At 33.4% G+C, this 22511-nt stretch overlaps 5 protein-coding genes across 5 annotated transcripts in view; 3 read left to right on the top strand and 2 right to left on the bottom strand.

The window, feature by feature from the left end:
- The first annotated feature begins 2917 nt into the window (after positions 1-2917).
- On the top strand, positions 2918-4397 carry LOC104808094 (epidermis-specific secreted glycoprotein EP1-like). Its single transcript, XM_010533627.1, has one exon. It carries the CDS (start codon positions 2945-2947, stop codon positions 4220-4222), a length of 1278 nt encoding a protein of 425 aa, XP_010531929.1. The 5' UTR covers positions 2918-2944; the 3' UTR covers positions 4223-4397.
- Positions 4398-8685: 4288 nt separating this feature from the next.
- On the top strand, positions 8686-10901 carry LOC104808093 (protein LIGHT-DEPENDENT SHORT HYPOCOTYLS 7). Its single transcript, XM_010533626.2, has 2 exons — positions 8686-9422; positions 10608-10901. Exon 1 carries the CDS (start codon positions 8839-8841, stop codon positions 9388-9390), a length of 552 nt encoding a protein of 183 aa, XP_010531928.1. The 5' UTR covers positions 8686-8838; the 3' UTR covers positions 9391-9422; positions 10608-10901.
- Positions 10902-15876: 4975 nt separating this feature from the next.
- LOC104808091 (ras-related protein RABA1b) lies at positions 15877-17899 on the bottom strand. Its single transcript, XM_010533624.1, has 2 exons — positions 17583-17899; positions 15877-16480 (listed from the first exon to the last, which is right to left on the bottom strand). The coding sequence occupies exons 1-2, from the start codon at positions 17801-17803 to the stop codon at positions 16051-16053; spliced, it is 651 nt and encodes a 216-aa protein (XP_010531926.1). The 5' UTR covers positions 17804-17899; the 3' UTR covers positions 15877-16050.
- A 279-nt stretch (positions 17900-18178) lies between these two features.
- LOC104808092 (F-box/FBD/LRR-repeat protein At1g16930-like) lies at positions 18179-20384 on the top strand. Its single transcript, XM_019201969.1, is given in 5 exon segments — positions 18179-18267; positions 18672-19549; positions 19551-19722; positions 19725-19847; positions 19943-20384. Coding segments are annotated over 4 exon segments (1416 nt in total). The 5' UTR covers positions 18179-18267; positions 18672-18707; the 3' UTR covers positions 20222-20384.
- Positions 20385-20976: 592 nt separating this feature from the next.
- The window catches only part of LOC104808090 (protein trichome birefringence-like 42), a 2307-nt gene continuing 772 nt past the window's right edge, over positions 20977-22511 (bottom strand). The window contains exons 2-5 of the mRNA XM_010533623.2: positions 22112-22283; positions 21643-21818; positions 21412-21570; positions 20977-21309 (exon numbers count right to left, since the gene is read on the bottom strand). Coding sequence (XP_010531925.1) covers positions 21012-21309; positions 21412-21570; positions 21643-21818; positions 22112-22283 — 805 coding nt within the window. The 3' untranslated portion in view covers positions 20977-21011. The remainder of the gene's footprint in view (positions 21310-21411; positions 21571-21642; positions 21819-22111; positions 22284-22511) is intronic.

Here is a 22511-nt window from a genome sequence, read left to right as displayed (position 1 = left end):
TGACGAGTCGTTAGAGCCATCCAACAGTAGATCTCTCTCTCTCTCTCTCTCTCTCTCTCTCTCTCTCTCTCTCTCTCTCTAAAAAAGACAAATCCTCCCTTCCCGGCGAAGCAAATGAAGACGACGGCATAACGGAGCTGGTTTCAGCAAAGACTAACGAATCAGTAGCTTCCGTGTGGTGAGGAAAAAAACCCACTAAGAAATGGGCCATATAACCCGGTTTTGGTGGACCGGTTCATCGTGAGGAAAGACCGGTCACCGTAACCGGAACATCATCTTATTTATATTTTTTTTATATGATATAATTTATGTTTATTAGTTTACTCGGTGACCAAGAAAGAAAGAAAGAACCGAGAGAGAGAGAAATATGGGTAGTACGATATATGAGCGAATATTTGTACTGGTTTCATTTAATTGGTTCGATTATTTTCAGATTCTTGTTTTAAATTTTATAAAATTAAATTTATTCGATATTTTATCCCATTTATCATTCAATTTATACTAAAATTTTATTACAAATATATATTTTAAAAAATACCGTAAATTCGACTTTTTTTTTTTTACTTTTATCTTTTCATTTAATTGATTGTTTTATGTCACTAATTATACTAAGAGCAACAAAATCTTTTGGAGTATGCAAAAAAAAAGTACAATTCATTATTCATATTTTATAGTAGCTATATTTTATATGAACATATCATCCATATTAATCATATCTCCCCCGCAATGTGAATCAATAAGGTTCTCTTAATTCACTTGTTTTGACTTATTGTTATATGAAATTAATGCATTCTTATAAATAAAAATTCAGCCGCTCACTACTTAGTTGTCAATAGTTGAAAGATGATAAAGTGTGCCAATGTCACTTCAGACATTCTGTATTCGATTTCACTAATGGATAAAAGAAACGCAATTGATTACGTGATTAAAGATTAATTCTGAACTCAAAGAATTAAATGAGTCGAAGGTCGGTAATCGTCCTGATTATAAAAAAAAATCAATCTAATTTAGAAAACTAGATAAATTGTATTTTATCAAATCCCATATATTATATTTAACTAGATAACCCTCTAAACTTCTAACAAAAATTATTTGTTCTACCAAATTAAATGAAATACATGTATTTCGCTGTAAAACTAGCAAAGAAACAAAATATGTTGTAAATATCGTTGTAAAATTTATGATTTCTACATTGATTTACCATTCAAGTTTATAATATCTTTAACAATCTCAATACTAAGATATATACAAGACAGCCACAGAATTTAGGCATAAAATTTAGAAGATAGAATTATATAGATAATTAAAGACGATTAAAATTATTTTTACATATTCAAGATAAAGATTTTTATCGAAGAATAAACATCCGAATTCAAATATTCACGGATATATAAACATTTTTATTAGACATTAGGACCTCTCCAATATAAGGTGAGACTATGAAACATTTAATCCAACATATTTGGCTTTAGATTTGGATAATCAGAAATATCGGATAAATAATCCGAACCCATCTGGACGTTTCGGTTCGGTTCCGAGAAATCGAATCGTAGTGAACCGAAAAATACGGTATTTGTTTCGATATGAACCGTGCGAAATTCACGAATGTATTAATTTTAGTAAACCGATTTTTTCGAAATCGAACCAAAATGAATCGAATTTTAAAAAATCCAAAAAAACAAAAATATTTTTAAGAAGATATAATTTTTTTAATAAAAACTAAAACCGAATCGAATCGAATCGAATATAATATAAAAATCGGTTGATACCTAATTTTATAAAACCGAAAGAATCAAAGCAAACCATTTCCAATCCAAAAATGAATCAAAAACCGAAACCCACAGCCTTACCAATACCATCTAGTTATTACTTTGGTTGTCTTTTGTCATTTGTTAATTCTTTGAAAGACCCATTATTGACCAAAAGATAACGAAAGACACTTTATAAGAAGCAAGCAGCCTTTAAAGGGGTGTTTGAGCAGACGAGCCGCCACACTCGACCTGTTCTAGAAGCCCCCGCGATACACATTAAGGGAAAAATTAATATATATATATATATATATATATATATATGAAATTTATGGTAGTATTATCGTGATTTACAATTTTATTTTATTTTATTTTTTGATGAAAATATTCATCTAAAAAATAGATGTTTTACCCAATATACATATTATTTTTTTTGGATTTTTACGTCAGGTTTTAAAAGAAGTATATTCATTTGATTTTTGAATCCATTTTCTTATTGATTCGTTATTGTTTTTATTAATAAACATATTTATTTTTCTAATAACATTTATTTTAATTTTTATGATGTAGATTTATCTTGATTTCACTTAATTTTAATTTAGTTAATATTATATCTATTTAATTTAAAATTAAATTGGATCGAAAAAATAAATGCGACACCATGAATATGGAATCTCTAAGAAGTGTCACATCGAATCAAAGAAGAAAACGGGGCGAGACGAAGGGATCGAGCATCTTCTTGATGGCTCGTGAATAAATAAATATCATCACAATAACGTATAGATGAAACGTGGACCCACTCCAGAGCCTTACGCAATTCATTACCTATATTTATTTTAATATAACGTAATTATTATACCAATTTAAAATCATGCAAGGAGCCGTGAATGATTGTCATCACAGCTAGCTCTCCCCTCTCTTTGGATCATGAACGCCGTAGATGATTATATCTGCAAACTTTGACCGGTCTAAACTATCCGTGTCTTAAATTAGCCTTTCAATTTCAAGGGACAACATCCGACCACATCTAACATTTAACCTCAAAAATATTTCTCTTAATTAATTAGATATAATCTAACAAATCTAAATATTTCAACGAGAGTAACTTGATGATAAATTCGATTTTAATTTTTTTTTTAAAAACGAGTTTCTATATATAGAAGCCATATGCCATGTCCAAAAACCACCACACAGAAATGGCAACCGCTTGCTCATTGCCCTTGGCTCTATGCATCACTCTCTCCATCCTCTTCCTTGGCTCACAAGCCAAAGTCCCTCTTTCCGATCAGTTCCGAGTCGTTAACCAGGGCGGCTTTCTCGATTACAGCCCCATCGAGTACGATCCCACGGTCCGCGGGTTCGTCCCCTTCAACGACAACTTCCGCCTATCTTTCTATAACACTACCCCTAATGCTTACACTCTCGCTCTCCGAATCGGCAACCGAGCCCAAGAGTCCACCCTCCGGTGGGTCTGGGAGGCAAATCGTGGAAACCCGGTTCGCGAAAACGCCACCTTGACCTTCGGAGAGGACGGGAATCTCGTCCTGGCCGATGCTGATGGTCGTGTGGTCTGGCAGACCAACACGGCCAACAAAGGAGTTGTTGGTATCAAAGTGTTGGAGAATGGTAACATGGTGCTGTATGATTCCAAAGGGGTTTTCGTTTGGCAAAGCTTCGATTCCCCGACCGATACCCTTCTCGTCGGACAGTCACTTAAGGTCAATGGTCGGAACAGGCTCGTGAGCAGGTTGTCTGAGTCGGTGAACGTCGATGACACGACGAACAAAACCCAGAAACCGATCGCCTACTACGAGTACGATTTCTTCACCAAGATCAAAACCCGGTTCGAGTCCATGACGTTCGACGTCGTGGAAGATTCCGACACGACGTACGGTATGTCGTTCGTGGGCGAGGTCCAAGGCTCACAGTTCAACGTCTCGGCCTTCCTCGCTCGGCCAAAACACAACGCGACTTTGAGCTTTATCCGTCTCGAATCAGACGGTAACGTCAGAGTCTACACTTACAGCACGGCCGCGACGGCGACGGCATGGGACGTAACGTACAGGGCCTTCACGAGAGAGGACGAAGATGGAAACGACGATTGTCGACTCGCCACGTGGTGCGGTGAGTTCGGGCTGTGTAAGAGGAGCCAGTGCAATGCATGTCCGACCGACAAGGGACTTCTCGGTTGGGACGAGACTTGCCGGCCGCCGAAACTCGCGAGCTGCGACCCGAAGACCTTCCACTACTTCAAGCTCGAAGGCGTTGACCATTTCATGACCAAATACAACGGAGGCTCGGCCACGACCGAGAGTGCGTGCGGAGAAAAGTGCACGAGGGATTGCAAGTGTTTGGGTTTCTTTTACAACCGGAAGAGTTCCAAGTGTTGGTTAGGTTACGAGCTCAAGACACTGACTAAGACAGGAGATGCTTCTCAGGTTGCTTACATTAAGGCTCCTAATGCTAAGAAGTAAGGCTGAAGATGGTGAACAAAAAGGGAAGCCTTGTCTTTGCTATTAATCTCTTTAATTATACTTGTTTCTATATTGTTTGGGTTTTTGTAATATTTGATAATGTATGAATTCAAAATTATCATCCGAATAAATTCAAAGTCGACTATAATAATTCACATGTTTGGATTTGTGCCCATGGTTTTATCAAAAAGCTGTTATATATATATATGTATATAACAGCGAGGCATCTATTAAATTTTATGAACAAATAGTCCATTATATTAATATTCTTTCGTCTACACTTGGAAGGAGCCCACGTGCACGCAAACATTACTTGGGTTGTCGGCAACGAGAGAAACTATATATTTATATTATCGCTTTGAAATATTAATTATATAATATAGTTTTTTTAATTAATGAAAGATCCAACTGTCTAATCAACAGCATCTTACAGATAATCGTGACATTTATTAAATAAATAAAAAAAACATCTGAGCAATAATGACATCGTGGATGCAATTGATTAGTCAAAGCTGCTGATACCCATCTACGATCATCTCCGTCCAGCGAGTTTTTCTTTAAATTTCGTCAATGAAACTTTATTAGCTTATCAGATTTGACATTGATGTTTGTGATTATACTTATATATAGGAGGAAAAAATATTAGTACAACATTGCATTATCGTATATTTTTTATGTGATAAAATGCAAGCATACGATAATACTATAATAATGTTCTACAATACTCGTATATTCTCGATTTCTCACCAATATTATTATAGATTGCGGTCGTTGTGTACCAAAACATCAAAGAACGACATTCAGCTATGAGCCTATGAGGCAAAATCTCAAAAAAGAAACCAAAATCTGATGGTTTAATTGATAAATGATGGGATATCGAATCTCTATTAGAAAATTACTCACTCCATTTTAAAATATTTATTGTTTTAGATTGTTTCACGTTTTTCAAAAAAATGGATTAAAAATCACGATGATAAAAATAATGCAATCATTAGTAATGTATTGGAATTTGGAATAGATAAAATTAAAAACTATTATAAAAAAAATATCGTAAAAATGTAAAACTACAAATATTTTGAAATATAAAAAATAACTTAAAACTACAAATATTTTTGAAAAGGACAGAGTAATATTTATCTAAAATTTTTTAATATTTTGAAAGATATAATCAGATCAAAACATACTTGAATTTCTGTCGAGGAAACTTTGGCATTGATTTTGCCTTTGAATTACCTCCTATTTAAGAAAGGTTTTGATTCCACCCTATTGATTGGCTGGTCCGTTTCATACTTTGCAATAAAAAAATAACTATATAGTCTCTCTACATACATGTGTGTATATATATAGAAGAATAAACAACGAACATCCTAATCATGTCCAATATGTATTGCTCGGTACGAAAAATAAAATTCTTGTGCTAAGTTTAATTATCTAGATCCACTAAATGGCATCACCTTGGTGTGGGTTTGGTTACAAGTTTTACTCTATATATATATATATATAACAGCAAAATTGTATTTCTCTGCACTCGTTAGCATCTTACGACTGAGGAATCAAAACCTATGAGTGTAGGTCCACCAAGGCTGATGATGGCTTTTATTAGGAAAAAAAAATACTTTGCCAATAAAAATAGTTACCACTGTAAAAACAATCATTCCCTATTTAAAAATTTTCAATCCATTACAATCCATTTAATTTATATATATATATATATTTTTTTTACTACATTGATTTAATTGGTACAAAATGAACCGACCACTTTTCCCGTTTTTATTCCCGAAAAGTAGAGACGTGTTGAGTTCATTAGGGGTCGAATTCTGTGAACTCTCCATCAAGTGATTATTAAGTCATCTGTGTTGAGAGGCAATATCGATTTTCCCTCATTTTTTTTTTCTAAGTTTCGAACTTCGATTTTACGTCGTCACACCCATCGGCTTTCAAACCGTCGTCATGTCGTCCTCCTTATACCGAATCGTCGTCGGCCGTTGCATCTTTTGCCTTATCAATAAACTCGCCGCCGTAGGCTTCCCCCATCTCACTCTCATCATTCATTCCCTAAGGAATCGAAGGCTTAGTCTAGTCTCTCGGAGTTTCCAAATGCAACCCAATTTATCCGAAACTTCCCTTTTCTGCACCGAGACTAGTCTGCCATACAGAAAGATTCCTATCGCGAATCTAATCCGTGACAAATGAGATAGTAAATGCTTAAATTACCAATTACATGACTATAGCATCACAATATAATATCCAAAAAAATAGTTAGCCACTTGCAGCTGAAATGGTGCTAACCATGATGTTAGTTCATATTCAATAATAAGAAAGATTATTAAATCAATATTTTGAATCATAGGTCCAACCAGATCTTTAGGATCGGGACATGTTAGATTACGTATGTCTCCTTCTGCTCAGCGATCGTCTTTCTCCCACTAAAGATTCCATGTTCTGTTTCAAAGCTATTTAATCAGTTCACTTTAAGCGATGGAAACGTACATCACTTGCATCTAATTTTTCAACTTTTAGTTACGTGAAAAATATTTAACCATTTTACAAAACCCTAAATTCGGCATTTTTATATCAATTTTAAAAAACCGATTATAAGTTATCAAGTATTATTTCTTTATCTACTCGCGGTTCTATAATGCATATCCGAAATTTGAAGACTATTTTATGTGATTGGTTAGAGAGAATTAAAATTGATGATTATCTTAAATTACTGTCGATTAGTGACGAAACCCTAAATCCGGAATTTTTATATAAAATTAAAAACCGATGGTAAGTTACAAATGCCATTATGAGGTCTGTAGGTCAATGGTTTAAATACAGACGGTTTTTATGAATAATTCGAATTTTATTTTATATGATTGGTTAGTGTGAATTAAAATTGGAGATTACTTTAAAACGGATAATTAAATTTTGGTTTCCTCAATCTTATAAATTCTTGCAAACCTTGAAGGCGCACGTGGAGAACTCTTGGATTTTTGGATGCTGAGGCCCATTGGGCTTTTCTTGTTCTTCATCAGATCTCGATTGCCATTTTCTATTTTTGTTTCTAGAAAACAATTACAAATGGGAAAATCCAAAAAAAAAACACATAAATACTATTAAAATTTTCAAATAAATAGATGGATTATTAATTTCACAGATTAATGCATGTATTTATCAATTTCTTCTACATTATTATATAGACTCTTACGGCGTTACACCATCGTTAATTGGATCCGATGTGAAAAATATCATAATAGTCACGTCGTATGTAATAAATGGCGCTACAAGGGTTCATAGAATAGTTTAGAAAATTAAATTTATGTACTAATAATTTATATATTATTTTGTATATTTGTGAAATTCTTATATTTTTGTGGGATATTCCATCTTTGCAACACTCATGTAAATTTAATTTACCATGTTAGTTTTCTATAAATTATAAAATATAATAATAAAATTTACATCTTAATACAATTATATCGTATTCTCCAGTCAATATCTTTTTTTTTTTTAATTTCTGAAAAAAAAAGTTCTTAGAACAAATATATCCATGAATAAATAGAAATAATAATGATTAAAAATACTGAAATTGACAATGATTGCGAAGCTGATGGAAACGCAATTATAATTAGATGGGGGAAAATTAAAATAAAGTAAATAAAAACAATATTTAAATGCTAATCGTACGAATTAAAGGGAAGAAAATAATGTGGTTGGCCGAGAAAAAAGCAAGGGCTAAAGCATTTTCAGAGGGCCCATTTCCTGTCTCCCTCATTAGTCATGTACAAATTCATTATTAATATTCTAATTAATTTGATATCCCAAAATGTTGCTTCATTAGTTGCAGATTTTTATCAATTAATTAATTTATATACATTGTATATCTAACTTTAATTTGAAAAGTACGGAAAAATTCTCATTATAAACACAAATACACAAGCGCATATATATACGTATGCATATTTATTTATTTTTACTGTGATATAGTATAACATAAAAATAATAGTTTTACAAAAAAAAAACACACAAAAATAATGTTATGTATGTGGCAAAAAAAGGTGATATGTATAAAAAAGAAAACATGACATAGACAAAGGTGGAGACTGAATTAAATCTGTTTGATTTGAAATAAATTGTATCAATTACTATATAACTTGTTTTTAAATGATAACTAATTGATAAGTAAGCCATGGAAGAAAAACATGATTAATTTAGAGAACTAAAGTTAATGATAGAAGATTAAGAAATTCCATGGAATAACATATTTGAAATTGAGATGACCAGAAAAAGAAAAAAAAAACAAATGGAGCTGAAAATTCCTCATTTGTTAGGAAATTGTAGTTTTCAACATATATGTATATATATATATACAGCTTTAATATGTGCCCTCGTAGATTTGATGCCATATTTTTCCCATAAAATAATTGACGTTAGAATATATTATTCATCATTAGTGAGGAAATTTTTCTAAATCTTTCCCATTATCATTAATACCTTTCATCTATATTCCCCTCTTCCTCTTTCTCTTCTTCTTCTTCGTCTTCCTCCTCCTCCTCATCAAGCCATGTAACAATCATCAACATCCATCACCATCCATCATCATCCATCATCATCATCATCCAAAAATCAATATGGCTACGAGCACAAGAAACACCAGAGGGAAAGAAGTGGCTGAAGGGTCATCGCCACAGCCACTGAGCCGCTACGAGTCGCAGAAAAGGCGAGACTGGAACACGTTTTGCCAGTACCTGAGGAACCAGAGACCGCCTGTGCACATCTCGCAGTGCAACACGAACAACATACTCGATTTCCTTCGCTACCTCGACCAGTTCGGCAAGACCAAAGTCCATCTTCAGGGATGCGTCTTCTTCGGACAGCCCGACCCTTCAGGACAGTGTAACTGTCCCTTGAGACAAGCTTGGGGAAGCTTAGATGCTTTGATCGGACGGCTGAGAGCTGCTTACGAAGAGAACGGCGGTTTGCCGGAGAGAAACCCTTTCGCCGGCGGTGGGATTAGGGTTTACCTGAGGGAGGTTAGGGATTCTCAGGCCAAGGCAAGAGGTGTTCCGTACAAGAAGAAGAAGAAGAGGAGGAACCCAGCGAAGGGCACTGCCACTGTTACTGCTACTCACGCCGGAACTGGAACTAGTAGTAGTACCACTTCGAACTTGCCTACTGCTTAGCAAGGAAGGGGACAAAAAAAGGGGGATTTATGGTAATTATCTTTTTAATTTTTGTTTAATTTAATGGCCCATATAATTATGTTTACTTAATTATCCATTTACGTACCTAGGCTCCGTAGTTTTCTTACATTATCTTATAGAATGCTCTTTGACGTATAATACTATATATGTAATGTGTGTCCTGTTGTTTAATTTATACTCAAAAACTCAAAGATTACATCGTGATTAGGCTAAGACCTATTAGATCATATATCTATATATAGTAAGGGCGTATATATATATATACAGATAGATAGATTAATTATAACATTTCATTAATCACACCAATGGGTTTTGAGTGAAACATTGTCTCATGTTTCGTAAACCCTAGGAGGGATACGTATACAATACCCCAGAAAAACCCTAGCCTGGGCCTAGTATCACTCATTCAAAACACAATTCACACTCCCCTTTGTATTTATACATGCATATATATATATATATATACCATATATTTATTTTCCTTTAATGAATCTGACTAATAAATTAAGCTAACCAAACATGGTATATTTAATTTCCTGCAAATGGGGTTTCTTGTTGTTTTCATGCCGGTGTGTAATTCCTTAAGTCTGCCAAATAATATCGAGAGAAAAGGGATGTATACATACAGTGTAATGCATGACTCACTTAAAAGCTGCGAAATGTATTAATTCCTATAATAATGTTCTACAATACTCGTATATTCACACACATATATATATATATATATATATATATATATATATATATATATCATTTAGCCGTATATCAATACTTATAATTATGTGTTAATTAGCTCGTTGTGATAGCAACAATGTGTTAAAGGAATCATCTGAATTGTCCAATGATACATGCCTATACTGTTTATAAGCTAAGAATCATGTTGACAACTGATGCCTAATTGTTTTCAGCAATCACATTCTATTAGTTAATCATGGTTACTGCATCGTCCATATCAAATTTGACATTACTTATGGTTCATATATACATATATATATATATATATATATACATAAACATATGGATCAATTACACATGCATAACCAATGACACTAATTAATATATATAAAGTGAATTTGAGATATCACCGACGAAACACAATCTCATCATGTGAAACAATATACTTTGTCTTTGGTGAGAAATGTATCTTACACACAATATAGAGAGATTAACATTGACATTATTCAATTTCATTGCAGGGTATATATATGTTGAATCTACAGGTTCCGTATAAATGATATATATATACAGGCGAAAGTATAAAATCATGTACTGTTCGATGAGTGAAGACCGATAGATAGATGCGCGTGAAACTTTGCAGGATCTGCTACTGATTTGGGCATCCATATATCATCCTTACATCGAATAGAGTCAGTACTTCTCTTTCTTCCAATAAATTTGTCAATGTGCTTTATTAGTTTCTTCATATGTGTATGTATATCATTTTACAGATGAATATCGGTCCAGATATGATATTTCGATCGGTTCATATATATATATGTATGTATGTATATATTAGCATATGGTTTCAATCGTTTATCTTCCAGCATCTTGAAAGAAATGGCGTTAATTTGAACATAACCCCTCGTTGAATGTCTCTTAAGTATGAAACATAACCCCCTTTTCTTTTCCTCTCCCATGTATTAAAGGAGCATAAAAAAAAGTTACTGTACATTAGTTTAAAGTTGATAGAACAGGGTTAAAAGTATACACGTACACACACACACACACACACACATATATATATATATATATATATATATATTATGAAACTCTTGAGAAAACTAAAAGCTAAATAAATATATAATTATAGTATAGTTTGGAATCCTATGCAAATGGTTTGAGTTAATTATATGTAACATACATTTATTATCTAGCCGTTAATTTACTAAGGGTTATACATGTACGTATTACATATATATATATATATATATATTATATTTTTTATGTTTTATTATTTTTATTCTTATTTTAACATATTTATGATTAATTTTTATTTTTATTCAATTATAATTATTTTTTATTTTTATTATTTTTTTATATGACATGACAAATGAATTGGTAAAAAATTAACGTGACATGATCCACCAATAGCTTAATGTCATTTAAGAGGTTTTTGTCAAAAATTTAAAAATTCAGTATTTTTTTATCTTTAAATTTATAAATTCATATTTATTTTGAAAATTCGAAAAATTCGATATTAATATGTCAGTTATCTTAAAGTTAATTATTTTTTTCAAATTTTCTCTTAAATTAATTTAGCATACTTTTAAATTATTAAAACTAATAATTAAATAGTTAATGGATATTAATAACTAATATTTGTGTAACTAAAAAAGGAATGTTAGTTTAATCGTTATATATATGTGTGTGCGCTCATGATTTTTATTTTCTTATTTTATATTGTATTATTTTAATATATTTTCTTTTTCTATTTTTTAAATATGACAATAATAAAAATTACGATGTGACAAACTCATCACGTGTCACATTATACACTATTAACATCATTTAGAAATCAAATTGAATTTGACAAAAATTTAGCAATTGAGTTTTTATATGGAAATTTGTTAAAAGTTAAGTTTTTATTTATAAATTTGTTACATCATATATGAATTGAAAATTTTACTATCTAATCTGAAAGTTTTGATAAAGTCGAGTATTCTCCATGAGATTTTTCCATAAAATTGTTTGAAGTTTAAGTAAACTCACAATTGAAAATGGTATTTTCTAATTGCAAAAAATAATATCCCGTGTAGTATGGGCATATATATTCAGGTTATTGGAAATTATAGGTTTTGCTCAAAAAATCATATATATGAGTATAAAAGGTTTTACCCACAAATAATAAGACGAAAAGAGTCATACAATATCACTAAATTTCGGTTAAGTGTCAACATAAAATATATTCTATTCACTTGAAATAATTTTTCTTCAATATTTATACATTGTTATCCACTTTCAAAATTTTCTTATATAACAAAAATATATCATTTTTTCTATAAGGTCTGTCTTTTGTCGATATACAGAGAGTTTTCTTACAAAGTAATCAAACACCCGATAAAGCACGCCTGCCTCCTCCTCTATCAAACCATTTTGATAATCACTCATCTTAATGTAACTGTTCACACTTCATCAAATTACCTTATAAAATCTTTTAATTTATATATCCAGAATTTTTCTATAGACAATAATGCTAAATGTGATTTGAGACATCATAAAGACGATGTTATATAAACTTAAATTATAAGAAAAACTATTTATTGTATAAAATGCACTAAAATAGTTTATAATAAAATATTTAGAAAAATGTATATGTGAAACATCATCACATACAATGACAGACACATAATTTTTTTTTTACTATGGCAATGGGACAATAGTAATATATATATAAAATACAAAAAGTTAATAAAAATCTATCTCTAAAAAATATTTATATCGAACTTTGAATTCTATATTTTTTTTTAATTTTTTAAAATATATTCATTAAATCGTTTATAATCGTATGAAATCTTTTTTTTTTGATAAAATAAACTAAACAATCACTTTAAAATTAAGAATTTGTTGTATTAATTGTCGCCTGAAATTTTACCATTATATTGAGATATTTTTGAAAAATTCTTTTAGAAAAATTAATTAGTTATTGTTTTCTCTATCAAAATCAAATAAAAGATTAAACAAATATATAATATATATAGATAAATTTATAAGTATGATAAATACATCAAAAATGAATAAAAATCATAATTTTTACATATATTAAATTTTTTGTTTTTAATTTTTTATTTGAATATGATTGAATTGATAATAATTTTTATTTGGTAAAAGAGATTTTTTTTAAAATATAAGAGATCTAGATTTTTTTTATTCGATTTGTTAGGTAACATCATAAAATATATTAAAAATTAGGGGCAAACCCAAAAAAAAACCTTCAAATTTTCTATTTACACCAAAAAATTTTTTATTTAGAATTCATCATAAAAAACCATCAACTATTAATTTTGAGTAAAAAAAGACCATTAACGATATAATTTTTTTAAAAACAATTTTTCACTTTAAATTTATTATAAAAAATCATCAATTATTAATTTTAATAAAAATATTTATTTGTTAAAATATAAAAAGTGCATATTAACATTAATAGATTATAATTTAAGTATATTTCATTGGCTGTAAATATTACATTTAAAATTCTATTATATATTGTTATTTTAAAGATTGCAAATTATCAATTTAATTTTTTTCATAGATTTATATAATAATTTTAATAAAAAATCATCAACTATTTGAAATTCTCAAAACACATTCTATTTTAAATCTAGAAACCTATAACCAATAAAATGTATTCAATTTACAACCTATCAAATATTAACATATAATAAAATTTTAAATTTAAATTTTACAAACAATAAAATATACTGAATTTTAAATGTAACATTTGTATACAAATTTATTGTATAAATATTGATGATTTATAAATATTTATATAAATTTTAAATATTATAATATAATAAATTTATGTAAATATTATGTTTTTATAGAGATGTTTTAGAATTATATAATTTATATATATTTTTTAATTTTATAAATTTTTATAATAAATTTAAAACAAAATATTTTTGTAGATAGATAATTAATTTTTTTATAAAAATTAATAATTGATGATTTTTTATAAAGTGGAAGATTTTTTAAAAAATTTATATAATTAATGGTATTTTTTGTTCAAAATTAATAGTTGATGGTTTTTTATGATGAATTTTAAGTAGAAGGTTTTTTTTTGGCGTAAATTGAAAACTTGGAGTTGTTTTTGAGTTTGTCCCTAAAAAATAAAATAATGGGATCCATAACTAAATTATATCGGATTATTTCAATTATTAACCGAATAATTTAACCGAATCAAACTGAATAACAACAGTTCGATTCGATTCAATTATTTGTTTGATAATCGATAGGTTGAAAAAGTTTAATAAATACTTGAATTGTGTTTGATTCGATTAATAACTAAATAATTGAAATTAATTTAATGGTTGATATAATTTTAAAATTTTCACACTAGATATCTAACTGTTTTTTTACTCTTTCAATTTTCAACTCTTTCTTTATATATACATTGGTAAAAAGTATATCTTTAATATAGTTATATTGATTACTATATTTTTATTAAATTTTTATTTTATATTTATTTTTTGTTGTTGTATAGAATTTTATAGAGAATTATCAAATAAACAAAAAAAAAAGATTAACAATGTAATTTCTTGTATTTGATTAAAATTTTGTTTTAGATCTATTATACATTTGTTGAATCATTCGATATTTATTGTATATAAATTTTTTAAAATTTTTTAGAGTTTTTATTAAGATTATGAAATATTAGTATTTTGTGATTTAAAATTTGGATTGATTATTTTGAAAGATTAATATTTATTTATTTTAAACCGTTTGAAGAAGTTTTTTTTAAAGATTTTTTTTTTATTTTTTAATTTTTTTTATTGTGGTTGAAGTTTATGATAAAGTTTGAATTTTGGAAGATTTTATATATTTTTTTCGTGTTTGTTAATGTTCTTTTGTAACCAAACCGAATCGGTTTAATTGAACCAAACCAAACTAAACCGAGCCAAATTAAACCGTTTGGTTATAGTTTTATTGTCCTAAAACCGAATCAAAATGAAATCGAAATCGAACCAATTAAATTTATATAACCAGTTATATTTTTTTATAACCGAATAAATTTAATCTGAAATAACTGAATCTAATCACGAAATGATCATCCCTAATCCCGAAATGACCACCCTTAATTGCGGTCGGGTTAAAAGAAATTTTACTCCGATTTCGCCTAATTAAGTTTCAGTTCAGGTCAATTTGTTTGGGTTGGATTCAGGAAAGGGCAGTCCGGTGTCCCGTTGTTACATACTGCATTATAAGGTTAGCAATACGATATTCGGTTGTTGGGTTTGGAAACTTATTAGCCATTTTTTAATTTTTAGTTTCGGTACGTTTTTTTGTTACTCAATTCAGATCTGTTCAATTCCCGCATTTCAATAAGAGGAAAATTTGTTTGAAAAAAATCAATTCGGTTTGATTCCATTGTAATTTTGTCACGAGACAAAACCTTGATAATGATATAATCATAGATTGATTTACTGATTTAAAAAAAATGAAAACTCTAGGCATGGAATGGAAGAAAGGACACTCATAGAGGTGACTTAATCGGTTTCGGTTCGCGTTCGATTATTTCGGTTTTAAAAAAATTATAACTATTCAATTTACATTGAATTCGATTCGAATTCGGTTCGGTTATGATAAAAATATTCATTTTCTTAAGGAAATTTACGATATTTTTTTGTTATTTTTTTATTCGGTTCAATTCAGATTCGAGTTCAGTTTTTTCGGTTTAAAAGAAATCATAACCATTCGGTTCTATATCTAATTCGGTTCGGTTTTGATTATACATTATCAGTTCACTTATTAGCCAAATAAGCACCCGAGGCACTCGAAGTAATTTCAGAAGAATATCGTCATTCACTTTTTTTAGTACAAATATGAATTAAAAAACGCCTCGCGAGAATGACGATAATATTACAAAGAACGACGATAACATAAACCAAAAGGGTTATACTCTCCCAATCTTCACTAGAACCATCAATTTGAGCAGCACCCGAGTTTCTTCAGCGCAGAAACGTCGTTCTTTACATCTATCTTCTCCCCTTTCGGAACAGAAGCGTTCCCATCTTCACCGGCCTCCACTTGTTTCTTACTCGTGATGCGGTAAATCTGCGTCAAAACCTCCGCAAACGCGTTCCCGACATTCGTGGCATCGAGGGCGGAAGTTTCCATGAAGCAGAGCGATTCTTTCTCGGCGTATGATTTCCCGTCTTCCGTCGGGACTGCCAGAAGGTGGCGGAGATCGGATTTATTACCCACAAGCATCACCACGATGCTCGGGTCTGTATGGTTTTTCAGTTCTTTTAGCCATCGGTCTACATTCTCGAATGTTGCACGTCGGGTTACATCATATACAAGAAGGGCGCCAACCGCTCCACGGTAATATGCACTTGTAATCGCCCGGTACCTGCAAAGAGCAAAGTTTTTTAGATCATGGCCACATAACAGTGAAAGCCTTATTCACATGGAATCTCACTCATCATAGACACCAAAAGATCATTGGCTTAAGCGTGCCAAAATTTCTGGATTTCACTATCATACTACAAATTTCTAATCTCACGAACCCTAATCTCAATCCAAGACTGCACCACACTCAACTCAATACAGCATTGACCCAATATTCAACACTTTAGCCAGTGTATTGGCGTGACGTACGTCATACAATCGGGTCAGAAAAATGCAGCAGAACACCCAATCTAATGAAGGCAATTGTCTATAGAGCAAATGATTTGCTCCAGTTCTTCACGATCATTGCGCTTGCGAGGGGAATCATACTTCTGGCAAACAATCAACCTGAAGAATCAGGAGCTCTTATTCAGACGTTCAATACCACATATGTGCGAGACTATTGAAATTTGGATTAGATACAGAATTCGACACTGTGACAGCCTCAGCCAACAGGTTAGAGAAGAAGGGATGGTGTTTTTAAAATCTATGCAATCGATCCCGTTTATTTAATCCTCAGTTCAATGTCTCAACCAGACAAACTCAGAACCTATTTTAGAGACATGGAGATAGAGAATGAAGAATTGTTTTTGTTCAAGTTAACAAAGAGATGATCTAAAAAAATGCTGCATACCTTCTCTTGACGGAGGAGGAGGAGGAGGAGGAGAACTATTCCTGATTGTAGAGGAAACGAATCTACACCGCATATGCATAGATCATGCCAACTCTTTCAATGAGTTTTCAGCAAAGCGATACTGAACCCACTATGAGGTCAAATCACAAATCAAAAGCTAGTTTCACATGATCCGGATAAGAAAATGATAGATCTACTACCAGAAGCTAGCTAAACCAACTTTCAGATGAAAAATTCAAACTGTGAAACTTAACAAAGCAATCTTCGCGACAATGGCTTCTAATTTCTTACGAATCTCAAGTAATTTCATAAAAGGGAAAACGAAATACGCATCGAACTCAAAAATCAACGTAATCGCCAAACAAGATCTAACATGAGAAACGGTTCACATGAACAAAATCGGAGACACGGAGAAGACAGAGAAACGAACCTCTCTTGGCCGGCAGTGTCCCAAATTTGAGATTTGATGACCTTTCCGTCGACATTCAAAGTGCGAGTTGCGAACTCGACTCCAATGGTGGACTTCGACTCGAGGTTGAACTCGTTCTTAGTGAACCGAGAGAGCAGATTCGATTTACCGACACCAGAATCCCCAATCAAAACAACCTTGAATAGGTAATCGTAGTCGTCCTCCACTCTGTATCCTGCCATCTCCGCCGCCGCAGAGAGAGAGAGAGAGAGAGAGAGAGAGAGAGAGAGAGGCGGTGTAACTCAGACTCTCGGAGGGGGTGAACCGGATTTTGAAAAAGCGCACCAGGAAAGTGTAAAGGTTACAGAGACAGCGCGGTGACTGCCTATGATGCTTGCCGATGAAAGGTGGGCTCCACAAGTCCACTGATCTTTCATGCGCTCACACATATCCGATTATTTTCCACCATTTAAAATTTCACCACGTGGCACCTGCCCAATGTCTCGTCCTATGGCAATATTTAACAGCGATAAATTCATGTCTGATAGAAGAACAAGAGAGAGATGCAAGCTTCCCTTTTTTTTTTGATAACTCAGATGCAAGCTTCTTGGCAATGGCGGTGATGTCTTCTTCCTCTTTCTCTCTGTTGGATCTTAGAAGTTCTTCTCCTTTCTTCTTCGTTTGACCATCGTCAGAAATCCATATGGTGAGTGATTCTTCGTTTGCCTCTGTGCAGCTTAGTGTTCTCGTTCCCTTTTTTTTAGGTTTTTGTTTTTGTTGAAGCAGTCTTCGTACTCCTCTAGGGATTGTGTATGTATAGATCTCTCGTACTTTACGTATACGTTTGATTTTCTGGTTTTTTGGATTTAGGTTCTGAATGTCGGTTTGTTGCAATTTCAACGCGGTTTCTGATACTTTTCTTCCCCAAAAAAAAAATGAAAATTTTGCATCGTTGCAAGAGTTCGTTCGAGTTTCTGGCCATGCGCACATAAATGTTTTAGCTCTGCCCGAAAAATTCGATCTTTCACTTTGCGTAGGTGTACGAATTCGTGTTGTTCGTATGATGAGTTATGTGTCTGAATCTTCAGTTTGATTATGTAAAATCTGAAGTCGCAGATATAATAAACCATTCTCAAATTGGATCAAATGCATGCGGAGGAGAAGCCTGTTGCCGGAATCGAAGAAGACAGAATAAGCAAATTACCAGATCCATTGTTATGTCAGATACTCTCCAATCTCTCCACAAAGGATGTGGTTAGGACAAGCGTTTTATCCACCAGATGGAGGACCCTCTGGTTACATGTTCCTGACTTGGATTTGGACACCCACGATTTCCCGGATGACGATACATTTTCCCGATTCGTCGATAAGTTTCTCGATACCGACAGTGACTCGCCGTTATATAGCTTCAGGTTAAGGTACGATGCGAGCGAACACGATGCTTCACGTTTCAGGTCATGGATCGACAAAGCGGTTAAACGAAAACTTCAGGGTCTCGACGTTCAGAGCTTTATAGATGACGATGAAGCTGTCAAGATGCCTCCAAGCCTTAATATGTGCCAGACATTGGTATGCTTGAAACTGAGTCAGGTCGTCTTGACCAGTTCAGAGGCCGTCTCTTTACCTTGTCTCAAGCTAATGCGTTTGGACGGAGTTAAGTACGTCGATGATGCGGCTTTCGAGACCCTCATCTCGAGCTGTCCTGTCCTTGAAGATTTATCCATGACTCGGATTGTTTATGATAACGTAAAAGTTTTGCGTGTCCGTTCTCCGACGCTAAAGAGCTTTGCTTTATTAGAGTTCGACCGTTATAAAGACGGGAAAGATTGCGGAGTTGTGGTGGATGCGCCTAAAATCGAGTATCTGACCCTCAGGGATCATCAGTCCGAAATCTTTACAGTGAAGGGTTTGGGTTCAAATGTCGAGCTCGATGTTAATATCATCTTTAATGTGGATTACGGAGAAGAGTTGGATCCCGACGACCTATCGAAAAAGTACCATCCGTGACTTTCTCACGAGCATTTCGGGTATCGGTCGTCTTATCATTTCTTGGGAAACTATAGAGGTGAGTTCACATTTGAACTTCCGGATTCCATTCTGTGAAATCAGTCTTAACCATTTCATTTCCTTGCTTCTTGGCGGCAGATCTTGTATCAGTACTCGAAATCGGAGCAGTTGCCACAATTCTCTAACTTAACTCATTTGAATGCGAGGTTCGCTCACTTATGGTGGGAAACGATGCCGACTTTCCTCGAGGCCTGCCCGAATCTGAAATCCCTCGTCGTGGTGAGGATATACATACCTTGAGTAAATCCATGATTCTGATTCCATTGCTGTGTAGAAGGTATACCGTATCTCCACGAGGTTTGGTATACTTGCAGGGATTTGATCTGTTCCCGGAGACGGAGGGAATTCCGCTTTCGTCAAGGCCTCGGTGTTTTGTATCGACCCTCGAGTCCGTCGATATAAGAATGCCGATCACAGGAAAGACGACAACAGAAATGAAACTGGTAAGGTACTTTCTAGAGAATGCAGAGTGTCTGAAGAAACTTACTCTGTGTTTGAGTCGTTGTCCTAGATTCAAAGAAGAGTCTGAAATCCTCGAGGAACTCCGTGCTCTTCCAAGACGCTCTGGCTCCTGTGAAGTTGTCATCCGTTAAAACATGTAGTACTAGGTTTTGTCCTCCGGAAACTTCTGGAAACTGTCAAAGACACGTGACTGAAACTGTGCTAAGCTCCTTGTTAGGTAAAAGGCTCTCAGATCTCTGTGTCCGTACGTGCAAGAATGATATCCAGTCGTTTTAACGAGTTCAGGTTCCGTGACCCTATATCTCGGTCGAGGTGGTAATCGACCAGATTCATAGACCATCGGAGGACGTCACAGATCGGTGACTCTATCGGTGCCTCACCCCTCTCTCAAACCCTAGTTTTTTCCCGCGCCTCGACAAATGATACTTTGCCTTCAAAAATCTCTTTACTTGGCCCAAAACGCCGTCGTCTTCATAACACGCCGAAGCTCCCCGAAACGTCGTCGTTCTAGTTCGGTACATTTGCAAAAAAATCTGATAACCAAATGCAATCCGCCGGTTTGTGTCAAACCGGACAATCCAAACCTTCTGGCCATTCTAGAGATTTCTTATCCCTCTGACCGAATCAGAGGTTCCTATTTCACCATCAACAAGCATGACATAATCCATGGATATTTGATATTTCTATCTAGACAATAGATAGATTTGTTTCGATACATTCTTCCTCTATATTACCATATTTTCGAGAGAGGGTATTTGGGTTGTGATATTGAGATTCCGAAATTGATCCTAAATGGATGCATGGAAAAAAAAAACTTGCGGTGTGGACTATGCGAGATTGAAAATAGATTGAGGTATATATATATATATATATATATTTCTTATAACACCGATTTTATTCCAAACCCTAAAGAAAGAATAGTTAGAAAGAGGTGGTGAGAGCGGCATAGAGGAGCTCGTTCCAGGCGTCAGGGGCGCCGGGCAGGCACCAGTGGCTACAGTCTTTGCCCGGGCGGCCGGCGTAGGAAGAAGGGTGACCGTCCTTTCTGAGTTGGGTCAGCAACGTTACGTCCAGGAGGTAAGCCGGTTTAGCCATCCCTTTGATCACACTCCTCGCAATGGCCTCTCCTTTGTCCCTCGGTCCGGGGTATTTCTGTCCTTTAACCGGCCCTGTCTCCCCTACGCAGCTCTTCCCCTTCTTCCCTCCCCATTCGGTTGCACTGCACTCACAAAAACATTTTAAACCAACACTTCCCTATCGATATATATATATATATATATGCATATATAGTGTGTAGAGATAAAGACAGAAAGGGACTCACTTAAAGTGTGATACTGAAACACCTTGGAAGAAAACCCTACATTCGGAAGGATCGATGTTCTTATCAACCCATTTCCCCCATGTCGTCAGTGCAATCTTGAAAGCTTCCATTCTGTCCATCTCTTCCACAATCGTCTCCCCCACTTGAAAATAGTCCCATCTACATCATACACATTTTTCATAACCATCGTCAAATGCATATATACATATATACACACGATGATTCACGTACGACTTGGCTCGGCCGGTGTGAGTCCACCAGTGGAAGGTGTTGAAGATGACGACGTCAGCTCCAAGCCACTGTCTCCCTGAACTGATCGAATCCAGTTTCAGAATTTTGCCTCTTTTGTCCCACACCAAATCCACAAGGAACCCATTCTTTATCCAATTGACTGTAATCTCGTACTCCTGTTTCAATGTCGATTTATGTATATATATACAAATTAACATATGCCAGAACTTAAAAAGAGAAGGATGATTTCATTCCTATATATAGAATCCTTACAATATTGTTTATAACACAGTTGGCAACATACATACATACATATATATAATGCTTTTCAATGAATTCGAAAGGAGTAACTAGATTGATCAGCGTTAATGATTCAGAATTTATTTATTTTTGGTTAATTAAAGATTCAGAATTTAATATCAGAAAAAATAAGAAAATAGGCGAGGGTTAGGGTTTATATATAGTGTACCGGAATAGTGAAGGTGGAGAGAGGGTTGGAGAAATGGAAGGTATACGTAGAATTTGGGACGGATGCATGCAGCATGCAACTCAGTGACACCCACATGTTGTTGCTTAGTGAATCTCCGACCAGCAATATCTTCTTCCCTCTGTATCTCTTCAAGAAATCTCGACCATCGAATCTGCAAGTACATCATATATATGCATCCTACCGTTGGATTCATATATATATAGACGAGACACGCACATATGTGTATATATACAATATGTGTGTGCGCGTGTGTATACATGTATGTGAAAGACAATCAATATGCACGTATATATAATTAGCCAAGGAAACGAGACAACCTTTTCTTCAATTATATCATAACGAAACAAAAAAAATATTTATTAGTAATTTTTTTTCCCTA

The sequence above is a fragment of the Tarenaya hassleriana genome, unplaced genomic scaffold (assembly GCF_000463585.1).
Source record: "Tarenaya hassleriana unplaced genomic scaffold, ASM46358v1 Cleome14, whole genome shotgun sequence".
In the NCBI taxonomy this organism is placed as follows: domain Eukaryota; kingdom Viridiplantae; phylum Streptophyta; class Magnoliopsida; order Brassicales; family Cleomaceae; genus Tarenaya; species Tarenaya hassleriana.
The sequence above is the reverse complement of the archived record's forward strand: the minus strand, read 5'-3'. Positions and strand labels throughout refer to the sequence as shown.

What these genes read in the sequence shown, in the direction of transcription:
- LOC104808091 (XM_010533624.1), bottom strand. Translation starts at nt 17,803, where the DNA reads ATGGCAGGATACAGAGTGGAGGACGACTACGATTACCTATTCAAGGTT. An exon ending in GACACTGCCGGCCAAGAGAG is followed by an intron (nt 16,481 to 17,582) that starts GTTCGTTTCTCT and finishes TGCTCTTTGCAG; the next exon opens with GTACCGGGCGATTACAAGTG.
- LOC104808093 (XM_010533626.2), top strand. Translation starts at nt 8,839, where the DNA reads ATGGCTACGAGCACAAGAAACACCAGAGGGAAAGAAGTGGCTGAAGGG.
- LOC104808094 (XM_010533627.1), top strand. Translation starts at nt 2,945, where the DNA reads ATGGCAACCGCTTGCTCATTGCCCTTGGCTCTATGCATCACTCTCTCC.